The 24,810-nt window shown below is 40.5% G+C and overlaps 1 protein-coding gene across 1 annotated transcript in view; it reads right to left on the reverse strand.

The window, feature by feature from the left end:
* Positions 1-24,810, reverse strand: part of LOC114647055 (solute carrier family 22 member 6-A-like) — an 81,246-nt gene that overhangs the window by 50,279 nt on the left and 6,157 nt on the right. The window contains exon 2 of the mRNA XM_028795594.2: positions 1,446-1,549. Coding sequence (XP_028651427.2) covers positions 1,446-1,549 — 104 coding nt within the window. The remainder of the gene's footprint in view (positions 1-1,445; positions 1,550-24,810) is intronic.

The raw sequence follows: 24,810 nt of genomic DNA on the forward strand, positions 1-24,810 counted from the left end.
GAGGTCAGTTCAGTGCTATATGCAATCATCACATTCAAATGTTAACAGTTCAAACACACGCAAGGACCCGTCCTTCCTACATTTACGACGTGTTATGCGAATGAATATGAATAATATGAATAATGTTGCATCCGTGCCACAATGTTTTCCGAAATGTACTATACAGGTCAAAAAATGAATAAGTCCAAATATCATATATACTTATGTCTCAGTTTTTTTTGTTTTTTTTTGACATCATAGACCATAAGGTGCATACTAATTCAGCGTGAGCAGGAACACTCAATAAAACTAAAAAAATCAAGTGACGGTGAGATACGAAGAAGGCAGATTCACCAGCGTTTGTGTGTCAGCTTTTATCCCTCCAGATCAGAGAATGTCCAGTTCCAATGCCTCAAAACACCACTCACATCTACAGTTACTCCCAGTTTCAAATAAAAACTAACAGTGTCAGATCCCTAGGGCGGAAGTATGCATCGCAATCGTGATTGAGAGAATAAAAGTGAAAAAAAAACAGTAACTTTCACAAGTCCTATAAATGTACACCGTCCAGTAACTTTCACAAGTCCTATAAATGTACACCATCTGTTACAGACGCAAACCAAATGTATGTATGTACTGTATAATATTAGCAATAAGTGCAGCTCACTACTGAAAATGGCAAATACAGGAGGCAGACGGGATTGAACCGGGGACTCTTGATTACAAGTCAGCAAATCTTACTTCTACGCCACGGAAGCTGTTGTATCGTCCTTGAACCTTTTGTGAAAGTGTTTATTTGATCTTTGGACTTCAGGCTTCACACATTATATAGTTTATGCCAACATTTTGTCATTTACTACTAAAATATGACAAACGTTTCTGTTTTAACAACGTGTTTACACAGATTATTATAGAAACGGAACTCACATGAAATGCATGTGTTCCAAATAACGATCTATTATTTCCACTCTAAAACTGTCACTCCCAGATAATCAATCAAGGCATGAGCTGGGAGAAGTTTGTGCACGGTCTGCGGCGGTGGGGGATGGAATACCAGGCTGCTTGCGGCTTGTCTTAATCAGCACATTTACAGGACAAAAGACGCTGAGGGAGAGGTGCGAACGGATTTAAGGTGGGCCGGATCTACGAGTTTTTTCGTAGGCTCTGGTAATTCGTAATAATTTAGTGTTAAATGTTAATGGGAACTACTCTGAAATAAACATTTCAAACAAACAAATTACATGGTGAAATCATTTGGAATTCTTAGCTGAAGTGCAGAAACTCACTGATAAAACAAAAAACATTTAACAGTGATTATATAAATAAAAATTACCAATCATCACGCCAAGTACATGTACTGTAAAAATCTAGTGTACAGAGGTGGTAGCCATAAAGTTGTTAGCATAATCAATGACTAGTGGTTATAAATACAACAAGGTTTTCATAAAGTGCATTACTGTACTTACTTGTCAGAGAGGCTACCTAGAATGATGGCCCCTACGAGGACCCCTATCATGTAGATAGTCTGGCTTGTGTGTCTCAAATGTTTCATGTCACAAACAAGATCCCACTGTGGATGAAAATAAGAAAATGTTAAAACAGAAAATGATACTTTGTTTATGGAATTTTGTCATTTAGCTTGTGACATTATAGAAATAGTTATAAAGACATTCAGCATTCTGTTTAGGTGCTAATAATAATAGCCATTTCGAGGAGGTGTTGTTGATATTATTTCAATGGTTGCTGACCTTTCTTTTATTATTGAAAACAAGCAGATGCACAGAGTGATTCATCCCTGCTTGTATCACCTCAGAAACAGAAACTGCATACAAATAATAATAAACAGTATATAGGTAATATATCAGTATGTAACATTCTAGTGTGGAAATAGTGTGGCATACACAAAATGCAATGGCACCCATGTATATAATAAGTACAACAGCAGATGGTCTTGCCAGTCATTAACAGGAATCTCACCCTGAGAGGACCCACCCCAACTCATGTAGCTATGGAATGTGCAGTTCCAACAAGACAATAAACAGGTTTGGCAAATGGATACTTGGGTGAATAGGTCATTAAATATAATTAATGACTGATGTAAATTAGTTTTGGGTATCACACAGCTTTAATCACAGAAAAAACACTTCTCACAGAAAACGCAACACAGAAGAAATACAGCACTATGCTCTAGAAAAGAAATGCATTTCAACCCCTGTGCTCCCAGGAAGGCTGATGTAAGGACACAAATTAAGCTCAGAGGTCTATGAGCACCTCCTGATCAGCACACTACAGCATTTTTAAAGCACTGATTCATGTTAAACATACCTCACCCCCCAGTGATTTTCTAACTTGAAGTTTCTTTCATCTTTTGGCACTCCACAAGGTTGCTGTTTATCTCCTCTTTTGTTTATCCTGTATACAAATGACTGCAGGAGTTTACAAAAGGATAGACATTCTGAAATCTGCAGATGACTCTGTCATTGTTAGTCTTCTACAAGATAAGGAAGACAGCCATGGACCTATTGGTAATGAGTTTGTACAATGGTGTGATCACTTTAATTTATGACTTAATACTTCTAAGACAAAAGATATGGTTGTAGATTTCAGATGCTCTCTACCATCCACTGTCTCAGCCTTAATTAAAGGGGCGACAGAGGAGATGGTGGAGCAACATAAATATCTGGGAACAATCATTGATAACAAACTAAACTTAGATCTTAACACAGCATAAATCTTTTCTTTCTTTGGAAACTAAGCTGTTTTAAAGTGGACAAAACAATAATGACACTTTTTGTATAAGTCCTTCATTGATCCATAGTTACAACTGCTTTTATCTGTTGGTTTGACCCTCAGCAATAAGAATATAAATCATTATAAAACCTTGCAGTCAAATTATTGGTTGACAGCAGACCCCTATCACTGACATGTATTGCAAACAAGTTAGAAAGAAAGCCGTCTCAATCCAGTCAGACAGTAGCAATCCTCTTTGCTCTAAATTCCAGCTTTTCCCATCAGGATGCAGATTTAGGTTTACAAAGGTAAAGAGCAACAGGTTTAAGAACTGTTTAATTCCTAAAGCTATAAGCATTTAAAATTTTGGATGCTGCTAAATTTTAAATTATTATTTTGTGTACTGTTCCCAGCCACAGGGGATGCACAAACCAGTGTGTTTCTTCATGCTGGTCCCAAGCTCAGATAAATGGGGAGGGTTACGCCAGGAAGGGCATCCGGTGTAAAATTTTGCCACATCAATATGCGGACAACAATACGAATTTCCATACCAGATCAGTCGAGCCCAGGGTTAACAACGACCACCACCAGTACTGTTAGACACAGGGTGCTGGCGGAAATTGGGCTACTGTTGGCTGAAGAAGAAAAGGGGGGAGATGTGTCCGGAGGCAGGAGGAGAGGAGGAAAGTAAAGAGAGTGGAACTGAGGGTAGGAATTTTGAATGTTGGCAGTATGACTGGTAAGGGGAGAGAATTAGCAGATATGATGGAGAGAAGGAAGGTTGATATATTGTGCGTGCAAGAAACTAAATGGAAGGGGAGTAAGGCCAGGTGGATTGGAGGCGGATTCAAATTGCTCTATCATGGTGTGGATGGGAGGAGAAATGGGGTAGCAGTTATTCTGAAGGAACAGTATGTCAAGAGTGTTTTGGAGTTGAGTCAGGCACAGTAATGATTATGAAGCTGGAAACTGGAGGTGTGATGATGAATGTTTTTAGTGCATATGCACCGCAAGTTGGATGTGCAATGGGTGAGAAAGAAGATTTTTGGAGTGAGCTGGATGCAGTGATGAACAGTGTACCTAAGGGACAGAAAGTGGTGATTGGAGCGGATTTCAATGGGCATGTTGGTGAAGGGAACAGTGGAGACGAGGAGGTGATGGGTAGGTATGGTGTCATGGAGAGGAATGAAGAAGGTCAGAGGATAGTGGATTTTGCCAAAAGGATGGACATGGCTGTGGTGAATATGTATTTTAAGAAGAGGGAGGAACATAGGGTTACGTACAAGAGTGGAGGAAGATGCACACAGGTAGATTACATCCTATGCAGAAGAGTTGATCTGAAGGAGATTGAAGACTGCATAGTGGTGGCAGGGGAAAGAGTAGTTAAGCAGCATAGGATGGTGGTCTGTAGCAGGCATGTCAAACTCACTACCATTGGTGGGCTGCTTCGACTGCCATACGTGCGTCAGCGGGCCGTACTGTAACAAATACTATTATACTATTATACAAAGTTACTGTAGCTTTCTTTCCAATACTGAAAACTTTAAAAAATGTAACACTTAAAGTTTAAAGAAAAGTAATTTATTTCCATGCAGTCTCCATACAACAGTGTAGAATTAGAGTCTTAACCTCTTAGCTAGGTCCTTATTATATTACTAGGCTCACCCGCCTTTTAAGGCGACCGACTTTTATCCTCAATTTGTGTGCGCTCCATGTGTACATCAGGTATGTAAGTGTAGGGAATGAGAACATCAAAGTGCCCATTCATAACATCTCCCGAAAACCTAAGTTTTTTTATCCCCTCAAGTGCCTGTCCAAACTTGGAGTGTAGGACTCCATAATAATATACTTGAAACTCATAGGGGAACAACTCTCCCGCTGCCATTAGCTCAGAAATGGTACCATAAGTTTGAGACTTTGACATTTCAGTGAGATACTGAAGCTCATTTGTATATGAGATTCCTGACGGTATCATTGTAAATGGCTGAAACCTTGACCAATTACTTAAAACGTCGTACAATGTCAGCCCGAATCTGTACCGCTAAAGACAGAGTTTCATGCACTAAATAAGCTATAGATGAGAATAAGCATGCACCATCTCCCCTGATATTTAGTCCGCAGTGAGGCATTTGTACTCCATCAACATTAATTATTTCCAGAGGCATAATTTTGTCTATTTTTCCAGCGCATCACGCACAAAAGCAAGGGAACGATGGGAGCACCAGAACTTTCGTACCGCAAGCCGCAAGTAGTAAGTCTGTGATAAGCGGAATACCACTATGCTTTGCACTCACGGGACGGAAGGACAATCCTGACCGCTTTTATATAGTGTCTTCATGATTGATATTCATTATATTATATTCATTGCTTATATAGGAGCCTTACAGTGTGAGATTTATTTCTTTTGTCCCGACACTTGACGAACTGGTTACTAAAAAGAGATGCCAATATCAGGCTTGAAATCTTGTGCAGCTGCAACTTTTATGAGGGATGAAAGGTGCTCGACGGTAAGTCTTGAGCGATGTGGGGTTTTGGTAGCTTTCATTAACAAAAACAATTGCTCACAAAGGTAAGTGCTTCCGAACATTGACAGTACTCTCGATTCCAACTTACGAATCTGCACATACGAGGGTGGCAGGTAAGCATACTAGCCTGGCACACCAACTTCGTTGTATTTTGCCTTCAGAATAGAATCTGACTGCACTTCAATCAATTCCATTTGGATATTCTTAGGCGCATTCTCAACATTGTAAGAGAACAGCGCAATGCCCTGTTTGTGTGAACTGAAATCACGAAAATGCTCACTGAATTCACTGCTCAGTAATTCAAGTTGGAAAAGAAATCCTCCAAAAATCAAATTTTACTTTACTAAGTTTACTTCAAAGTTTATATTGTCAAATAAGCCGATATGCAAAAAGCCACCTGACCTACAATAATTTTACAAACTCAAAATCACAAAAATATGTTAATAAACAACTCACCAACTTCTCACGTCCACTTCAGATCTTCAGCTGTAGTCTGCACTAACTGTTCGTTACAATACTAGCACAAAATTACATGAAACTAGAGCAAAAAAACATGAAAATATGTGGGCTATTACAACTCGTGATGGTCAGTTCTGCCCAGTGGCCAGTCTCAGCAGCCCAGTCAGTAGTGTAGCCTGCCAGGGGCGGCTCTAGGCTCGTGGCAGAGAAAGAATCGGTGGCCCCTTCACCTGGCAATCTCAATATGGTATCTTATGCACGGCGGATGGCCACATCCGTTGCGGACACTGCATATCCGCCTCGTGCTCATGACACGCTTCTATATACGCGTGTCCGTAACTTGAAAACCAAGTGGCGGCCTATGATATTCTCATTACGGCAAAACATTATAATACCACATATAGCTTACTGCTCCGACTCTAGCGACATTTATAAATACAGCATACTAATTAACAAGAAACACAATGTTTTTCGGCCACATTGCCGTCATCTGTGTCGTTATTTTCTCTTTCTGTTTTATATTCAATATATATTGGCGTGGCGGCCCCTGGGATTTGGCGGCACTGTGCAGGTGCACAGTTTGCACATGCCTAAGGCCACCCCTGCTGCAGCCTAGCACTTCAGTTGTGACGCCGCGGCTCATTAACTTTGGTCAAGGCTCGTGGCTATACTAGCAGATGACGTTTCCGGTACCGTAATGCTATGGGAAAAAGCACTTTTGTCAGAAGGCAGAAGTAAGAAAGGTCAATAAGTAACACCGAAGATGCAGAATGATTCAATCACAAACGATAGTAATCATTTTGTACAAGTTCAGTGCTAACTAGGATCTGTCATGCGGGCCGCACAGATTTCTGTTGAGGGCCGCGTGTTTGACATGCCTGGTCTGTAGGATGACGATGGAGATGAAGTAGAGGAAGAGAGTGACGGCAGAGCCAAGGATCAAATGGTGGAAGTTGAAAAAGGAAGACTGCAAGGTTGAGTTTAGGGAGGAGGTGAGACAGGCACTGGGTGGCAGTGAAGAGTTACCAGACAGCTGGGAAACTACAGCAGATGTAGTAAGGGTGACAGCAAGAAGGGTGCTTGGCATGACATTTGGAAAGAGGAAGAAAGAAAAGGAAACCTGGTGGTGGAATGAGGAAATACAGAAGAGTATACAGAGGAAGAGGATGGCAAAGAAAAGAGAGGTGGCGAAGGATAAAGAAAAGGCGTATGATGAGTTGTATGAGAGGTTGGACACTAAGGAGGGAGAAAAGGACCTGTACCGATTGGCTAGACAGAGGGACCGAGCTGGGAAAGATGTGCAGCAGGTTAGGGCGATAAAGATGGAAATGTACTCACAAGCAAGGAGAGTGTGTTGAGTAGATGGAAAGAGTACTTTGAGAGGCTGATGAGTGAAGAGAACGAGAGAAAGAAGAGGTTGGATAATGTGGAGATACTGAATTAGGAAGTGCAACGGATTAGCAAGTAAGAAGTAAGGACAGCTATGAAGATGAAAAATGGAAAGGCCGTTGGTCCAGATGACATACCTGTGGAAGCATGGAGGTGTTTAGGAGAGATGGCAGTGGAGTTTTTAACCAGATTGTTTAATGGAACCTTGGAAAGTGAGAGGATGCCTAAGAAGTGTACTGGTGACGATATTTAAGAATAAGGAGGATGTGCAGGACTGCAGTAACTACAGGGGAATAAAACTGATGAGCCACAGCATGAAGTTATGGGAAAGAGTAGTGGAAGCTAGGTTAAGAAGTGAGGTGATGATTAGTGAGCAGCAGTATGGTTTCATGCCAAGAAAGAGCACCACAGATGTGATGTTTGCTCTGAGGATGTTAATGGAGAAGTATAGAGAAGGCCAGGAGGAGTTGCATTGCGTCTTTGTGGACCTGGAGAAAGCATATGACATGGTGCCTCGAGAGGAGCTGTGGTATTGTATGAGGAAGTCGGGAGTGGCAGAGAAGTACGTAAGAGTTGTACAGGATATGTACAAGGGAAGTGCGACAGTGGTGAGGTCTGCAGTAGGAGTGACGGATGCATTCAAGTTGGAGGTGGGATTACATCAGGGATCGGCACTGAGCCCTTTCTTATTTGCAATGGTGATGGACAGGTTGACAGACAGGATTAGACAGGAGTCCTCGTGGACTATGATGTTTGCTGATGACATTGTGATCTGTAGTGATAGTAGGGAGCAGGTTGAGGAGACTCTGGAAAGGTGGAGATATGCTCTAGAGAGGAGAGGAATGAAGGTCAATAGGAACAAGACAGAATACATGTGTGTAAATGAGAGGGAGGTCAGTGGAATGGTGAGGATGCAGGGAGTAGAGTTGGCGAAGGTAGATGAGTTTAAATACTTGGAATCAACAGTACAGAGTAATGGGGATTTGGAAGAGAGGTGAAAAAGAGAGTGCAGGCAGGGTGGAATGGGTGGAGAAGAGTGTCGGGAGTAATTTGTGACAGACGGGTATCAGCAAGAGTGAAAGGGAAGGCCTACAGGACGGTAGGAAGACCAGCTATGTTATATGGGTTGGAGACGATGGCACTGACCAGAAAGCAGGAGACAGAGCTAGAGGTAGCAGAGTTGAAGATGCTAAGATTTGCACTAGGTGTGACGAGGATGGATAGGATTATAAATGAGTACATTAGAGGGTCAGCTCTAATTGGACGGTTGGGAGACAAAGTCAGAGAGGCGAGATTGCGTTGGTTTGGACATGTGCAGAGGAGAGATGCTGGGTATATTAGAAGGATGGTAAGGAAGAGCTGCCAAGGGAAGAGGAAAAGAGGAAGGCCTAAGCGAAGGTTTATGGATGTGGTGAGAGAGGACATGCAGGTGATGGGTGTAACAGAACAAGATGCAGAGGACAGAAAGATATGGAAGATGATGATCCGCTGTGGCAACCCCTAACCCCTAAGAGGAAGATTTTGTGTACTGTTGAAAGTAATTCTTCTTCTTTGTATTGATCTTTAATGTATGTTCATGCAATAACATTAGTTGGCAAATGTTGTGTCTTTGTTAATCTATTGGAGTTCTGTAACTATGTCTTCTGTTTTTGTACTTCTGCTGCAAACAGGATGGATGGAAGGATGGATGGAGATAGACATTCAATACAATAAGACAGACAGATAGACAGATGAATAATTCGTTGGGTGAAAGTCATCAATGTTACTGTGTCAGAGAGGATGTGTAGCATTATATAAAACTAGACATTAACACTAGAATTACCAGAGTCTACGAAAAAACTCGTAGATCCGGCCCACCTTAAAACCATTCTGACCTCTCCGCCAGCGTCTTTTGTCTTCTAAATGAGCTGATTAAGACGAGCAGCAAGCAGCCGGCTATTCCATCCCCCACCGTCACAGAACTTTCACTAAGTTTTCCCAGTTCATGCCTTGTTTGATTATCTGGGAGCGACTGAACTGCTAGAGTTTTAGAGTGGAAATAATAAATCGCTATTTGGAACACACGCATTTCATGTGTGTTCCGTTTCTACAGTAATCTGTGTAAACACATTTTTAAAACAGAAACGTTTTCATATTTTAGTAGTAAATGACAAAATGTAGGCATAAACTATATAATGTATGAAGCCTGAAGTCCAAAGATCAAGTAAACACTTTCACAAAAGGTTCAAGGAAGAGACGACAGCTTTAGTGGCATAGCGGTAAGATTTGTTGACTTGTAATCAAGAGTCCCCGATTCGATCCCCACTCACTCCTATATTTGCCGTTTTCAGTAGTGACCTGCTCTTATCTATACTAATAAAAGGCAAAGCCCTCACTGACTCACTGACTGACTGACTGACTGACTGACTCACTCATCACTAATTCTCCAACTTCCCGTGTAGGTAGAAGTCTGAAATTTGGCAGGCTCATTCCTTACAGCTTACTTACAAAAGTTAGGCAGGTTTTATTTCGAAATTCTATGCATAATGGTCATAACTGGAACCTGTTTGACTGACTCACTCATCACTAATTCTCCAACTTCCCGTGTAGGTAGAAGTCTGAAATTTGGCAGGCTCATTCCTTACAGCTTACTTACAAAAGTTAGGCAGGTTTCATTTCGAAATTCTACGTGTAATGGTCATAACTGGTACCTGTTTTTTGTCCATATACTCTAATGGAGGAGGCGGAGTCACGTATCGCGTCATCACGTATTACGCCTCCTACGTAATCACGTGAACTGAAAACGAGGAAGAGATTTACAGCACAAGTCAAACGCGGGAACGAAGGTAAATGACGTTAATTGTTGACTGTCTTTTAATACTGTGTACTTGTTGAGTGTCTTTTAATACTGTGTAAGCATACATATTAACACATGTGCAATTAAACGTGTGCATTTACAAGGTGATTTCTCAGGCTTAAAAGCTCGCCTTTTATTAAAAAGGTAAATGCAAACTCTTTTCATTCTGAAGGGCACAAACCACGTTAGATTTCAGCCGTTAAACGCGCAAAAATGTCAGTACACCAGATAAATAAGCGCAACATATTATCAGTTGTATTGTATGCCTACAATACATATAGAAATGTGTTAATCGTTAACTAATATTATGGGATGGTGTTTTTCGACTCGCGCTTTGATTTAAACGATTGCATGTCTTGGTGGGTTTGCGTAGCTTATTGTCAATATCTTTACAGCTCTTTTTAAGACTTAATTTAAAAAGGTTTTCTTTTCTTAATAAAAATTTAAAAGCAGTACTTCGCCAGTGCGAAGCGCTCACTTCACTCCCTTACGGGAATCGAACCTCGGACGTCAGCGCTAGAGGCTAAGCCCCTAAAATTGCGCCACGGCGTGTGGTTCGTTTATTTGACAGCATGTAGATCAGGGTAATTACATTCACGGCATTCGTAGTCTGATTCACAATCTGATTGTATGGGTGGTTACCTACCAGGTAACGCTTATGGTTAGCGAGCAAGTCATCTCGAAGTGATCACTCGAGTCAACGCAGCTTCACAAAAAAACAGATCCTTAACAAACTGTTATTGGTATATTTTCCCTCAATTTTAAAAGGTTTTCTTTTCTTCTTAATAAAAATTTAAAAGCAGTACTTCGCCGGTGCGAAGCGCGGGGAATTGAGCGACTGACGCATACAGACATATTCATGAGTGCAGGTACTTCAGAAAGAAAGCACCGTGTAAGCCTAAACTTTAAATTAAGTTCATAGACCTACAAAAGTTTGCCATTGATTTGAGGCAAGATTGCTTTTCTCATGTACAACTATACTTTGCATTCTTAACAGTAAGCTTGCACAGCTTGGTCATATTACAACCTGAGTGCTGAACTGACAACGTCGTATTCAAATAGAACTATAACAATCGTAATAAACAAACAAAAAAAAAAGCGAAGAACCCTTGGATTTAATAAAAAGGCTCTTTCCTTGGCGAAGCAAGGAAAAAGGAAGACCTTATATGGCGTTCGTTTATAAAACAGCGGAAAAGCTGTGTTAAGGCTGCTTCACAAAAAAACAGATCCTTAACAAATTGCTATTGGGATATTTTCCCTCAATTTAAAAAGCTTTTCTTCGTCATAAAAATTTAAAAGCAGTACTTCGCGGGGATTTAGATATATATATATATATATATATATATATATATATATAGAGAGAGAGAGAGAGAGAGAGAGAGAGAGAGAGAGATAGAGAGAGAGAGAGATATAGATATATATATATATATTTAGATATATATAGATATACATATATAGATATAGATATATATAGATATAGATATATATATATATATGTATGTATCTCTACATATATATATATATATATATATATATATATATATATATATATATATATATGTAAGCTTATAAGTACTGCCTTACTTCTCTTTAAGAAAGGAAGATGTAAGGATACTTGATTTAAACGATTCCATGTCTTGGTGGGTTTGCGTAGCTTATTGTCAATATCTTTACACCTGTTTTTAAGACTTATTGACTGAAACGGGCTTTCACGAAAAAAGTTAGGGCTTTGCTACAGGATACACCCTCCACAAGTTAAGCAAGTAAAAATAAAAGTGTATATTTCTGTTTTATTTAAACATATATATATATGACAGCAACACTCATAACAATGACAACACAATTACATTGACAATCATGTTACGTTATTTTTAAAATGTTTCCTTTACTTTTTCATAACCTCTTTAAAACACTACTTCTCCGCTGTGAAGCGCGGGTATTTTGCTAGTTGTTAATATTATACAGTACACACATACATTTGGTTTGCGTCTGTAACACACAGTGTGCATTTATAGGACCTGTAAAAGTTAACGTTTTTTTTAACTTTTATTCTCTCTAAATCACGATCGCGATACATACTACCGCCACCCCACCCAGGGATCTGACGCTGTTATTTTTCATTTCAAACAGAATAACTGGAGATGTGAGTGTGTTTTGAGACAATGTAACAGGACATTCTTTCATCTGGAGGGATTAAAGCTGACACACAAACGCTGGCGAATCTGCCTTCTTCGTATCACACCGTCACTTGATTTTTTTTATTCAGTTTTATTGAGTGTTCCTGCTCATGCTGAATTAGTGTGCACCTTATGGTGTATGGTGTCAAAAAAAAAAAAAAAAAAAAAAAGCAGACGTAGGTATATATGATATTTGGAATTATTCGTTTTATGACCTGTATAATACATTTCGGAAAACTTTGTGGCACGGATGCAACATTATTCATATTATTCATATTCATTCGCATAACATCTTGCGGTCTGTAATCAGTGACTGCATGTTTTTTTTCCCCGATCTTGCCAGTTCCCACATGTTGCTATATGGTTTTGTTTCTTTTGTACTCCAGGACATGCAGAGGATAGAATAGTTCAGAGCAGTAACTTCAGCGCTATATGCAATCATCAGATTCAAATGTTAACTGTTCACACACACGCAAGGATCGTCTTTCCTACATTTACAACGTGTGTACCTGTTACAATGTACACGCTTCTCTCTATGCTGTGGTTTCTATTACACACCTGAAAGAAGGAGACAATATATGTGAAAACATCATCGCACTAATGCAATATTATTTGAAAACGAACAACGTCAGATCGGGTGTGGATTTATGCTTGCGCTACTACTGAAAGAAAAAAAAGATCAACATGTGCGTTGATCCTGCAGCACTGAATAAGCTCACGTGCTCTAACATCAACCCCCGCCCCAGTCTGACTCTAAGTAACAGCGCAAGTACAGATGCAAACCAAGTGTAAGTGTGTACTATATAATATTAACAAAAAGAGCAGCTTACTACTGAAAACGGCAAATATAGGAGTGAGTGGGGATCAAACCGGGGACTCTTGATCACACTTGGTTTGCGTCTGTACTTGCGCTGTTACTTAGAGTCAGACCAGGTCGGGGGTTGATGTAAGAGCATGTGAGCTTATTCAGTGCTGCAGTATCAACGCACATGTTGGTCGTTTTTTTCTTTCAGTAATAGCGCGAGCATAAATCCACACCCAATCTGATGCTGTTCCTTTTCAAATAATATTGCATTAGAGCGATGATGTTTTCACATATATTGTTTCTTTCTTTCAGGTGTGTAATAGAAACCACAGCATAGAGAGAAGGGTGTACATTGTAACAGGTACACACGTTGTAAATGTAGGAAAGACGATCCTTGCGTGTGTGTGAACAGTTAACATTTGAATCTGATGATTGCATATAGTGCTGAAGTTACTGCTCTGTACTGTTCTATCCTCTGCATGTCCTGGAGTGCAAAAGAAACAAAACCATACAGCACATGTGGGGACTGGCAAGATCAGGGAAAAAAAATATGCAGTCACTGATTACAAACCGCAAGATGTTATGCGAATGAATATGAATGATATGAATAATGTTGCATCCGTGCCACAAAGTTTTCCGAAATGTACTATACAGGTCATAAAACGAATAATTCCAAATATCATATATACCTACGTCTGTGTTTTTTTTTTTTGACATCATACACCATAAGGTGCACACTAATTCAGCATGAGCAGGAATACTCAATAAAACTGAATAAAAAAAATCAAGCGACGGTGAGATACGTAGAAGGCAGATTTGCCAGCGTTTGTGTGTCAGCTTTAATCCCTTCAGATGAGAGAATGTCCAGTTCCATTGTCTCAAAATACCACTCACATCTCCAGTTATTCCGTTTGAAATGAAAAATAATAGCGTCAGATCTCTGGGTAGGGGGGCAGTAGTATGTATCGTGATCGTGATTTAGAGAGAATAAAAGTTAAAAAAAACGTTAACTTTTACAGGTCCTATAAATGCACACCGTGTGTTATAGATGCAAACCAAATGTATGTGTGTACAGTATAATATTAACAATGAGAGCAGCTCATTACTGAAAACGGCAAATATAGGAGTGAGTGGGGATCGAACCGGGGACTCTTGATTACAAGTCAGCAAATCTTACCGCTATGCCACTGAAGCTGTCATCTCTTCCTTGAACCTTTTGTGAAAGTGTTTACTTGATCTTTGGACTTCAGGCTTCATACATTATATAGTTTATGCCTACATTTTGTCATTTACTACTAAAATATGAAAAACGTTTCTGTTTTAAAAATGTGTTTACACAGATTACTGTAGAAACGGAACACACATGAAATGCGTGTGTTCCAAATAGCGATTTATCATTTCCACTCTAAAACTCCAGCAGTTCACTCCCAGATAATCAAATAAGGCATGACCTGGGAGAACTTAGTGAACGTTCTGCGACGGTGGGGGATGGAATAACTGGCTGCTTGCTGCTCGTCTTAATCAGCACATTTAGAAGACAAAAGACGCTGGCGGAGAGGTGAGAACGGTTTTAAGGTCGGCCGGATCTACGAGTTTTTTCGTAGACTCTGGTAATTCTAGTGTTAAGCCCGCTACAATAACGGGCGCTAGAACAGTAGTGCATAAACATTAGTAGGAACAGTCTATATTAAATGGCAAGGGACCTTGACCTAATTCTGTTTCTTGTCTTAATTTTGTTTTGTCAAAAATATTTTTGCAAGAAGCCTAAAATAAAATAATAATAAAGATAAAATAGAAACGTATATGACAATACCGTTAGTATAATTAATATTACAATTATCCTCTCCTCTGTGGCTATTGATTGATGTGTTGTGTCTGTTTGAAGATCTCTTATCCTGCCTCTCTTTATTTTAGCTTGCTGTGGCGTCTCTCCAGCAAGTACTGTGCAGTTCCCCAGCAAGTATTTTAATCTGTGCTGGTGTGGAGCTGATTATTGTATGTGTGGCATCTCCCCAGCAACGGATTTTAAGTGCGCGAAAATAAATCTACTTTTAAAAGTCATCCTATTGTAATATCATGAAAATTCGTATATTACGAAAACCCCTTCAACGACTGACACTTTACTGGGCAAAGCTTCTTAATCGCAAATCTGACATCCTCAGAGTGAACACTTGCACAACAACAAACACTAATCCCACCTCTTTGGGGAAGCTGATCTCCGCGTCTCAGTACCCGATTGGATTTTTCGTGCCTTATGTTTTAGGTGTTACCTCATTTACCGAAATCCGATTGGATTGGCAGCGTGATATTTTATAGGTCCCACCCTCTCTGTCTTGTGTGACGCGTCAGGCGGCCTTTGAAGCATCTGCTAGAGGCCGGTGACTCTGCCACTCATTCCACCCTTCTCTGTACTTCCGCGTTTTCCGTAATATGCGTTTAATTTTCTATCACAACAGTGGGCAATCAGCAGAGTCTCCCCAGGAACTGATGTAATGTGTGGCGTGCAGCTGATAGTTGTGCTTGTGGCGTCTCTCCAGCAAGTACTGTGCAGTTCCCCAGCAAGTATTTTAATCTGTTCTGGCATGCAGCTGATTATTGTATGTGTGGCGTCTCCCCAGCAATGGATTTTACGTGCGCAGCCGCGAGTACCCAATCAGCACTCTCCCCAGCAATGATGTCCTTTATTAATGAGTGCCCCGCGCATGCGCACTTCACCAGAAGACACACGCACACGGACACATGGACGTACACAGGGGTTTTATTAAAGAGGATGGCCATTAGTTTTGTTTTTGTTCTCTTCCCTGAGTCCAAAAGCTTAGCAACAGTTCAGCATGGTCAGTTATTTGGGAACAGCAGCAATACATGCCTCCTAAATTTGAAAGGCCTTTTGGACCACTGCTGCCATGTACCTTTTCGATAGTCTGAGTCATGATAAATGTATAAGGTGTACAATTTTGAGTTGGATTAAATCATATTCAACACCAATTAAGATTTTATCAGGAGGTGATTTTCTTTGATAAACTAAAAATCTCAATTCCCAATGCTGTGTCTTGGTCTAAATGCATCTTCAGCCACTGGTTTTCTACATAGATGACGGTAATTAATTGTAAACTGTGTACAGAGCGAAGTGTACTTCCCTGCAGCTTGCCTTGATATTTAATTTATTCTGCATGAATGTTATATCTGATTGCAATAAACAATAATATAATATTTTATTCTTTTTGGATTGTTGTTCAGTCATTTTACCTTCCAATTTATAGTACTAGGGTGTTGTACCGTGTTAGCCATTATGAATGTAGAGAAAAGCCAAGCAAAATGACACCTTTTATTGCCTGAAGAAGGGGCCTGAGTTGCCTCGAAAGCTTGCATATTGTAATCTTTCTAGTTAGCCAATAAAAGGTGTCATTTTGCTTGGCTTTTCTCTACCTTCCAATTTACAATTTTTGATAAGTGGTTAAAATGTTTTTATTTTACTGTTAAAAGTTTCTTAATAATATAGGTATTTGTCATTTTTTTTTAGTTTCGTAAGCTGTTTCCTCAGAGTCATATTTTCCTGTTTTCATTTAACTGTGAAAAACTTTCATATCCTGAACTCCGTAACAACCGATGATGTAAAATAGTAAGTACAACAGAAAAGAAGAAATTGAGAAGATCTCCCCTCAATTCAAAAATACCAAATGTGCTCTGCTTGGTCTTCTTAAACAATTTAAAAAACAATCTATTATATGCTCAATGCAATTATAGATACATAAGAACAATGCTTCTCATGAAACTGTTGTGCCAGGTGCTGCCAGCCTGGTTCCAGCTAAGGGGCTGGACCAATTGGCCCTGGAGTGTTCTCTGGATCATTGGGTCTGCGTGAGCGTGCATGTCCAACCAGATCTTTCTATTTTAGCAATGGGGCTTCAATATCATCACACATATTAAAACATTAGAACAGTCTAGACAAGAACAGGCCATTCATCCCAACAAGCTTGCTATTTCTATCCACTCAGTTCTTCTAAAATAACATCATGTTAAGTTTTTTTAAACGCATTAAAAAATATTGTCACATCCCAGTCCTGCAATGAGGCGATCATGTCAGGCAGTGTTTTGGTCAGGCTAGCATTTTCATGTAATTTTTTTTTTTAACATTACAAAAAAATAACACAAAAAATGTAATTGTGTACCTAAAGAATTACATACTGTGACAAACAGACACACTCAATTTATCAAGAAAAACACTTTTTCTTTACTCTTTTTTTAATGCTGAGAGTATTGTACATTCAAATCATGCAAACAACCACTGCAAACGGTAATACTCAAATTAAGCATCCCCCCTTTAGTCCCAATACTGGGATGCATGCACCAGGCAGCATCGGTCTGGGGTGGCAGGCAAACCCAAAACCCCCTAAAAAACTTCCATTGCCAAAAGCTACAAACTCATCTTTTTGAAACCCAACATGAAAGAAATCATAAAGAATAGTCTAATTTTAGGTGCAGAGGGCAGAGCTCCTGGGACGTCAGTGCCATCCGTTAATTCACATTCAGTACCACATTTATATACTACCTTCATAAAATTTTTACTTAAAAGGTTTTATATTACGTACTAGCCAACCCGCGGCATAGCATATGCCGCATAATTATTAATTGATGGGTGAACACTGAACACAGTTGTCCAAATGGGGTGGGTTTGAGGATACGACTGTGAGTGAATGAAAAGATGGAACTCTGGAGAGAGCAACATACAATTTTCCGTGACTGAAAACTGGCTTTGGCAGATACAGGCATATCATTTTTGAAAGTTTGTCCCTGTGCCTTATTTATTGTCATTGCAAAGGCCAATCTAACAGGAAATTGTCTGCGTGTAAAAGTAAAAGGCAAATTTGAATCTGATGGAGTCAGGGATATCCGGGGAATAAGGACAGTTTGTGAGCTAGAAGCTGCGATAGTTTTACACTCCAGTACAGTGGAACCTCGGTTCACGACCATAACTCGTTACAAAACTCTCGTAACCCGATTTGGTCGTGAACCGAAGTAATTTCCTCCATAGGATTGTATGTAAATACAATTAATCCGTTCTAGACCGTACGAACTGTATGTAAATATATATTTTTTAAAGTTTTTAAGCACAAATTAGTTAATTATACCATAAAATGCACAGCGTAATAGTAAACTAAATGTAAAAACATTGAATAACACTAAAAAAAACCTTGAACAACAGAGAAAACTTAACACTGCAAGAGTTTGCGTTATAGCGCTACAAACCGCTCACTAAAAACACTTTTTTAATGAGTTTTAAGCACAGGGAAAAAAATGAACATTTGAAAAATCCGTAGTTTAATAAACTACCAAGAAAAGTAACACTGTAACAATGCACGCTACGAACCAATCGCTGTAAACAGAAGTGAAAACAAAATCAAGCCTGGTGCATTCTTTAACTGCCTTCTCTGCCTCATGCGTCCAGCCCCCTCTCTCGTGTGTGTGTGTGTGGCTCTCTCTTGTGTGTGTGTGTGTCTCTCTCTCTCTCGAGTCTACACAGATGAAAGCAACTCAAGTGAGGAGTTGGGGGCAGGCACATGAGCAGGAAGTGCGCATGTCTCGGGGAGGATGGTTAGAGTTGGCTGGCGGGGCTCTGTCTTGCGTGCGTGCGTGCGTATCCCATGGTCGGGCGACTTGGTGGATTATACAGTATATAGAAAAGCAGCCGGAACCAAAAAGAACAATGAAAAGTCAACGTGGCTCAGAGGTGCATGTGGACTGTAGCAGAGACGAAAGCGACTGAGGCGGTGTTTGGTGAGGTGCTACGTGTCTTGAGAGCGAGGGTGGACTCGGGAGGAGGGTTAGAGTTTGTGGGCAGGGCTCTGTGAGTTGGTGGGCATGGCTCTGTCTTGCGTGCGTCTTGCTTGCCATGGTCTGGTTTCTGTCTTACATGCCATGGTCGGCTGCTTAGTGAATTGTTGGTGGGCGGGGCTCTGTGAGTTGGCGGACGTGGCTCTATCTTGCATGCGTCTTGCTTGCCATGGACTTAGTGAATTACACTGCATCCAGAAAGTATTCACAGCACATCACTTTTTCCACATTTTGTTATGTTACAGCCTTATTCCAAAATGGATTAAATTCATTTTTTTCCTCAGAATTTTACACACAACACCCCATAATGACAACATGAAAAAAGTTTACTTGAGGTTTTTGCAAATTTATTAAAAATAAAAAAACTGAGAAATCACATGTACATAAGTATTCACAGCCTTTGCCATGATGCTCAAAACTGAGCTCAGGTGCATCCTGTTTCCCCTGATCATCCTTGAGATGTTTCTGCAGCTTAATTGGAGTCCACCTGTGGTAAATTCAGTTGATTGGACATGATTTGGAAAGGCACACACCGGTCTATATAAGGTCCCACAGTTGACAGTTCATGTCAGAGCACAAACCAAGCATGAAGTCAAAGGAATTGTCTGTAGACCTCCGAGAGGGGATTGTCTCGAGGCACAAATCTGGGGAAGGATACAGAAAAATTTCTGCTGCTTTGAAGGTCCCAATGAGCACAATGGCCTCCATCATCTGTAAGTGGAAGAAGTTCGAAACCACCAGGACTCTTCCTAGAGCTGGCTGGCCATCTAAACTGAGCGATTGGGGGAGAAGGGCCTTAGTCAGGGAGGTGACCAAGAACCCGATGGTCACTCTGTCAGAGCTCCAGAGGTCCTCTGTGGAGAGAAGAGAACCTTCCAGAAGGACAACCATCTCTGCAGCAATCCACCAATCAGGCCTGTATGATAGAGTGGCCAGACGGAAGCCACTCCTTAGTAAAAGGCACATGGCAGCCTGCCTGGAGTTTGCCAAAAGACACCTGAAGGACTCTCAGACCACGAGAAAGAAAATTCTCTGGTCTGATGAGACAAAGATTGAACTCTTTGGTGTGAATGCCAGGCGTCACGTTTGGAGGAAACCAGGCACCGCTCATCACCAGGCCAATACCATCCCTACAGTGAAGCATGGTGGTGGCAGCATCATGCTGTGGGGATGTTTTTCAGCGGCAGGAACTGGGAGACTAGGCAGGATAAAGGGAAAGATGACTGCAGCAATGTACAGAGACATCCTGGATGAAAACCTGCTCCAGAGCGCTCTTGATCTCAGACTGGGGCAACGGTTCATCTTTTAGCAGGACAACGACCCTAAGGACACAGCCAAGATATCAAAGGAGTGGCTTCAGGACAACTCTGTGAATGTCCTTGAGTGGCCCAGCCAGAGCCCAGACTTGAATCTGATTGAACATCTCTGGAGAGATCTTAAAATGGCTGTGCACCGACACTTCCCATCCAACCTGATGGAGCTTGAGAGGTGCTGCAAAGAGGAATGGGTGAAACTGGCCAAGGATAGGTGTGCCAAGCTTGTGGCATCATATTCAAAAAGACTTGAGGCTGTAATTGCTGCCAAAGGTGCATCAACAAAGTACTGAGCAAAGGCTGTGAATACTTATGTACATGGGATTTCTCAATTTTTTTATAAATTTGCAAAAACCTCAAGTAAACTTTTTTCACGTTGTCATTATGGGGTGTTGTGTGTAGAATTCTGAGGAAAAAAATGAATTTAATCCATTTTGGAATAAGGCTGTAACATAACAAAATGTGGAAAAAGTGATGCGCTGTGAATACTTTCCGGATGCACTGTATATATATATATATATATATAGATTACTCAGTTCACAGCGATATGCCACATGTCAATGTGTAGCAGTGGTGCTCATTTTCTTGATTTACGCATACTGACATGGATTCAGAGGAGCTGGAGGAAAGGAAGCGCAAATGGCAATCCTACTGCAATGCTAGAGAAAAGTAGCAAAGGTAAAAATCATGCTCTTTTTTTTTTTTTTCCATTTCATGTTTCTTTAACTCTTTGAGGGATGAGTATTTTTTGCAGGCAACTCTGTTTTCTGAAAAGCACACAAAGCAAAGGTTTCACATGTAAATCAACGTAAAATGACTGTTGCTGTGGCTGCTGTCGCCTCCTGTTCAGCGTCTCTGGTGGTTGTGTAGGGGCAGCACGATGGCTGGTAGGAACGCGTGGCAGGCCGGCTGCCTGGCCTGTTTTCACGTAGGTACCTCATGCCATCATAAGTGGCAGTCCTCCCAGGCGAACGTTGCTGTTGGTGCATCGGCTACACAAGCGTGTTCAACACCACAATCAACTGGGGACCGATCAGCTGAAACCGGTATCTCACTTTCGTTTTCAGTCTACATCTTCAGATCACTTGCATCAAAATTGAAGTCCGGCAAGTCAGAGTCCAATTTGGTGATAATAATACACAAAATGTCATCCATGGAGTATTTTGCTTTGTGCATTCGCTTTGGTCTCTCATCAGATGTCGATGCCATTTTAAAGGTTGTTTGCTCTTCGCTACTCACGCATGCGCAGGGAGTCGAGGTCAACTCAACGAAGCTAACTTTCCATCTACCAATGAGAGTTGAACTAAAACGTAATGGTGAGTTTTGTCGTTGTCTACGGCTGATTACCATCCTCTACCCCTGAATTTAGACAAAAGTCAACATCATACCTGAAAGAGTTAAGAAGACTAATTCAATGTCGTAACACAAAAGTGCTAAATAACTTATCTTTGAGTGGCACTAAAACCAAAATAAGCATCTAGTACCTCCGTATTTAACTCGCCAGTCTGCCGGCCAGCTTATAGTGCTGACTGCCCTAACATAATAAGAAAATTCTACAAAACAGAAGTGTAATGATTATCCCTATCCATTATTCCAGTTTGCCATATTTTCACTAATTTTTGCAAAGAACACAACTTAATCACCAAAGTAATGCACAGTGTTAGTTTTTAAGCAAGACAGCAGCTATGGAGTACTTTGTGTGTGTCTGAGACAAAGGTGTAAGTAGAGCAGTGTTTTCCAACCATTCTTCCATTTAGGAAGGCATTCAAATTCAGGTTGTACTTGATCAAGAAGTATTTTGTTAAAAGTTCAGGTTTAAGGTCATTGTTTAAGTTTAAACGATGCCATTATTATTTTTTTTAATTCCTTATGTTGATACTACATTAATTTTGTCATTTATTGTGTATTTACTTCATGATATATGTATTAACAAGGGGGCTCCGCCCCCTGCTCGCCTACCCCCGGGGTTGGGTAACCTGAAATACACTGATGAATGTCTGAGATATATCGAATTGTAAAAGTGTAGATGACAAACAAAGGAAGTAAAGAACACATAGCATGGCACATTAGAAGGATCCATTGGAATACTTCTTTATACACAACATTTGTAGTAAAATCGTTGATAGAGTGTGTCATCTGGATCTAACACGTAGATCTGTGCATATTTGCGTTCGTGATTTGGGTCAGGGTGCACTGTTCTAATCCGATGTAATATTTGTCTACATACGCGAAAGCAGTATGGGCCATTGCCAGCTGGTGGCCTGATATTTACCATGGTAGATGTAAAAGCAAATGAACTATTGTAGGATCTAATGCAGTCCATAATGTTTTTACTTTCGGGTACATTGTTAGTTAGAAACATCCGTAGATATTAAGGATATTCATCTAAAGGAGGCAGTCTAACCTGGCCCCTTTGACAACAACGTGTAAACTAATTAGTTGTACTGCTAGTTGTTTCTGCGGGGAAGTTAAGTGAATGACAATGATAGACAATGATATTCATTAATCCTAATGAATGTTCATTAATAGTGTACGCACTTAAAACCAAAAAGCCGTCAACCTGGGTGGGACGCTACAATACTTTCAAATTTTACTGCTTTCATATTGTGTACCTTTGTCTGCATGTGTATCGCGCCATCGTTCGTTTGAGCCTTTTGAATTCCACTGCTTTCATAATCTCTTATCTGCCTTTTTTTCTCTCCAATGCCTTTGGGTGTCTATTATCCATATTGTGCTTATATGCTTTCTATGCGCCGAGAGCACATGATTTGTGTGTTGGAATTGTTTAAATTTCATTATCTTCACTTTTACTTTAAAGCTTCATTAAAAACCATATTTTCTGGAGACACATTGTGACAACGCAACGTATAACTGCTCGTGAGTGAATATTGTTTCTGTTTCTGTAATAAATAATTCGAGTTTTTATGTTTGTCCCTGTGATTTATTGATTGTCATAGCAAAAGTTATTCTCACGGTAAACTGTAAACATTTTACTACGAATGGCATATCACGATCTCCTTTGGTGTGTAATGTTACTCGCGGAATATATACATCACCTTTCTTTTTGCCTGTTAAAATTTGCATCACTTCTCCGAGATCATCAATATACACCCGACCGAATTGTGTACTCTTTGAAATTTAACTTGTCGTTCCTTTAACTGTTGTGGGATCACAGATTCTCATAGCATATGGTCCATTATTGTGTAAATCCACGTTTTGTCCATTGAATGATGCGAATGCGAAAAGACTTTGTTGTGTACACTTTTTTTCAGACCTCAATTTGGCCTGGTATTTTTTCAATTACACCTGGTTGTGATGATTAATCACTTTTTGTTTGCGGTAATGCAATTGTTTCTATGTTTTCTTTGATACTGTAGTGACTGACATGAGAAAGTTTCACAAAAGTTTTACCTGAACAATCGCTGACTTCCTAACCCCAAACACAACTTTCTAGCACCCTCTCCAACGCGACCCCCCCCCCCCATTACCGCATGAAATCAATACCCCGCTATCAGTCGTCCATGCTGTACTCCGCCTTCCCTCAATCGGACCTAACAGTCACTTAAAACCAAAAAGCCCTCAACCTGGGTGGGACGCTACAATACTTTTGAATTTTACTGCTTCCATATTCTGTACCTTTGTCTGGATGTGTATCGCGCCATCGTTTGTTTGAGCCTTTAGAATTCCACTGTTTTCATAATCTCTTATCTGCCTTTTTTTCCCTTCAATGCCTTTGGGTGTCTATTCTCCGTATTGTCCTTATACGCTTTCTATGCGCTGAGAGCACATGATTTGTGTGTACTATGTCAATCAATCAATCATCAATTCAATCAATCAATCAATCAATTCAATTTTATTTGTCATTTAGCAGAACATCCAAGATGTGCTGCAGAACGAAAATACGATGCACAAGACATTAATAAAAACACATAGTTAAAATCAGCCTACAATAAAATACTAAAATGCTTCATTTAAAAGACGAACGGCAGTAGGAAAAAAACTGTTTTTAAACCTGGTAGTTCTACATTTCAGGCTGCGGTACCTTCTGCTTGAGGGCATGAGGGAAAAGAGTTCAGAGGCAGGATAAGTAGGGTCTCTAGAAATCCGCACAGCTCTGGCCAGACAGCGTTGTTTTGCCAAATCTTGTACATTAGGCAACGGGGCTCCAATGATCCTCTCCGCAGCCCTCACCACTTTCCTCAGTGCTTTCCAGTCCGAAGCGCTGCAGCTCTCCTGCCACAGAGAGCTGCTGCTGGTTAGCACGCTCTCTATGGTCCCTCTGTAAAAAGTGGTGAGGACTGACTTACTGAGATGGGCCCTCTTTAGCCTCCGCAGAAAGATCAAGCGCTGGTGAGCTTTCTTGATGACGGAGGAGGTGTGCAGGGACCAGGTGAGGTTGTTCGTCACATTTACTCCCAGGAACTTAATAGACTGCACAATTTCCACAGCAGTGTTCTTAATGTAGACCGGGATGTGTATCAGCTGTTTCTTCCTGAAGTCGATCACCAGTTCTTTTGTTTTTTCGACATTCAGTATCAGATTGTTTTTATCACACCATTCCACAAATGACTTCACCTCCTCTCTGTAATCCCCTTCCCCGTCACCTCGAATGAGACCCACCACTGTTGTGTCGTCCGCATACTTAATAATTTGGTTTGTGCTGAACTTGGCACAACAATCGTGGGTCATGAGCGTGAAGAGGAGGGGACTTAGAACACACCCCTGTGGAGAACCTGTGCTCAAGGAGATGGTATCCGATTTATTC

The sequence above is a fragment of the Erpetoichthys calabaricus genome, chromosome 1, assembly GCF_900747795.2.
Source record: "Erpetoichthys calabaricus chromosome 1, fErpCal1.3, whole genome shotgun sequence".
In the NCBI taxonomy this organism is placed as follows: Eukaryota; Metazoa; Chordata; class Cladistia; order Polypteriformes; family Polypteridae; genus Erpetoichthys; species Erpetoichthys calabaricus.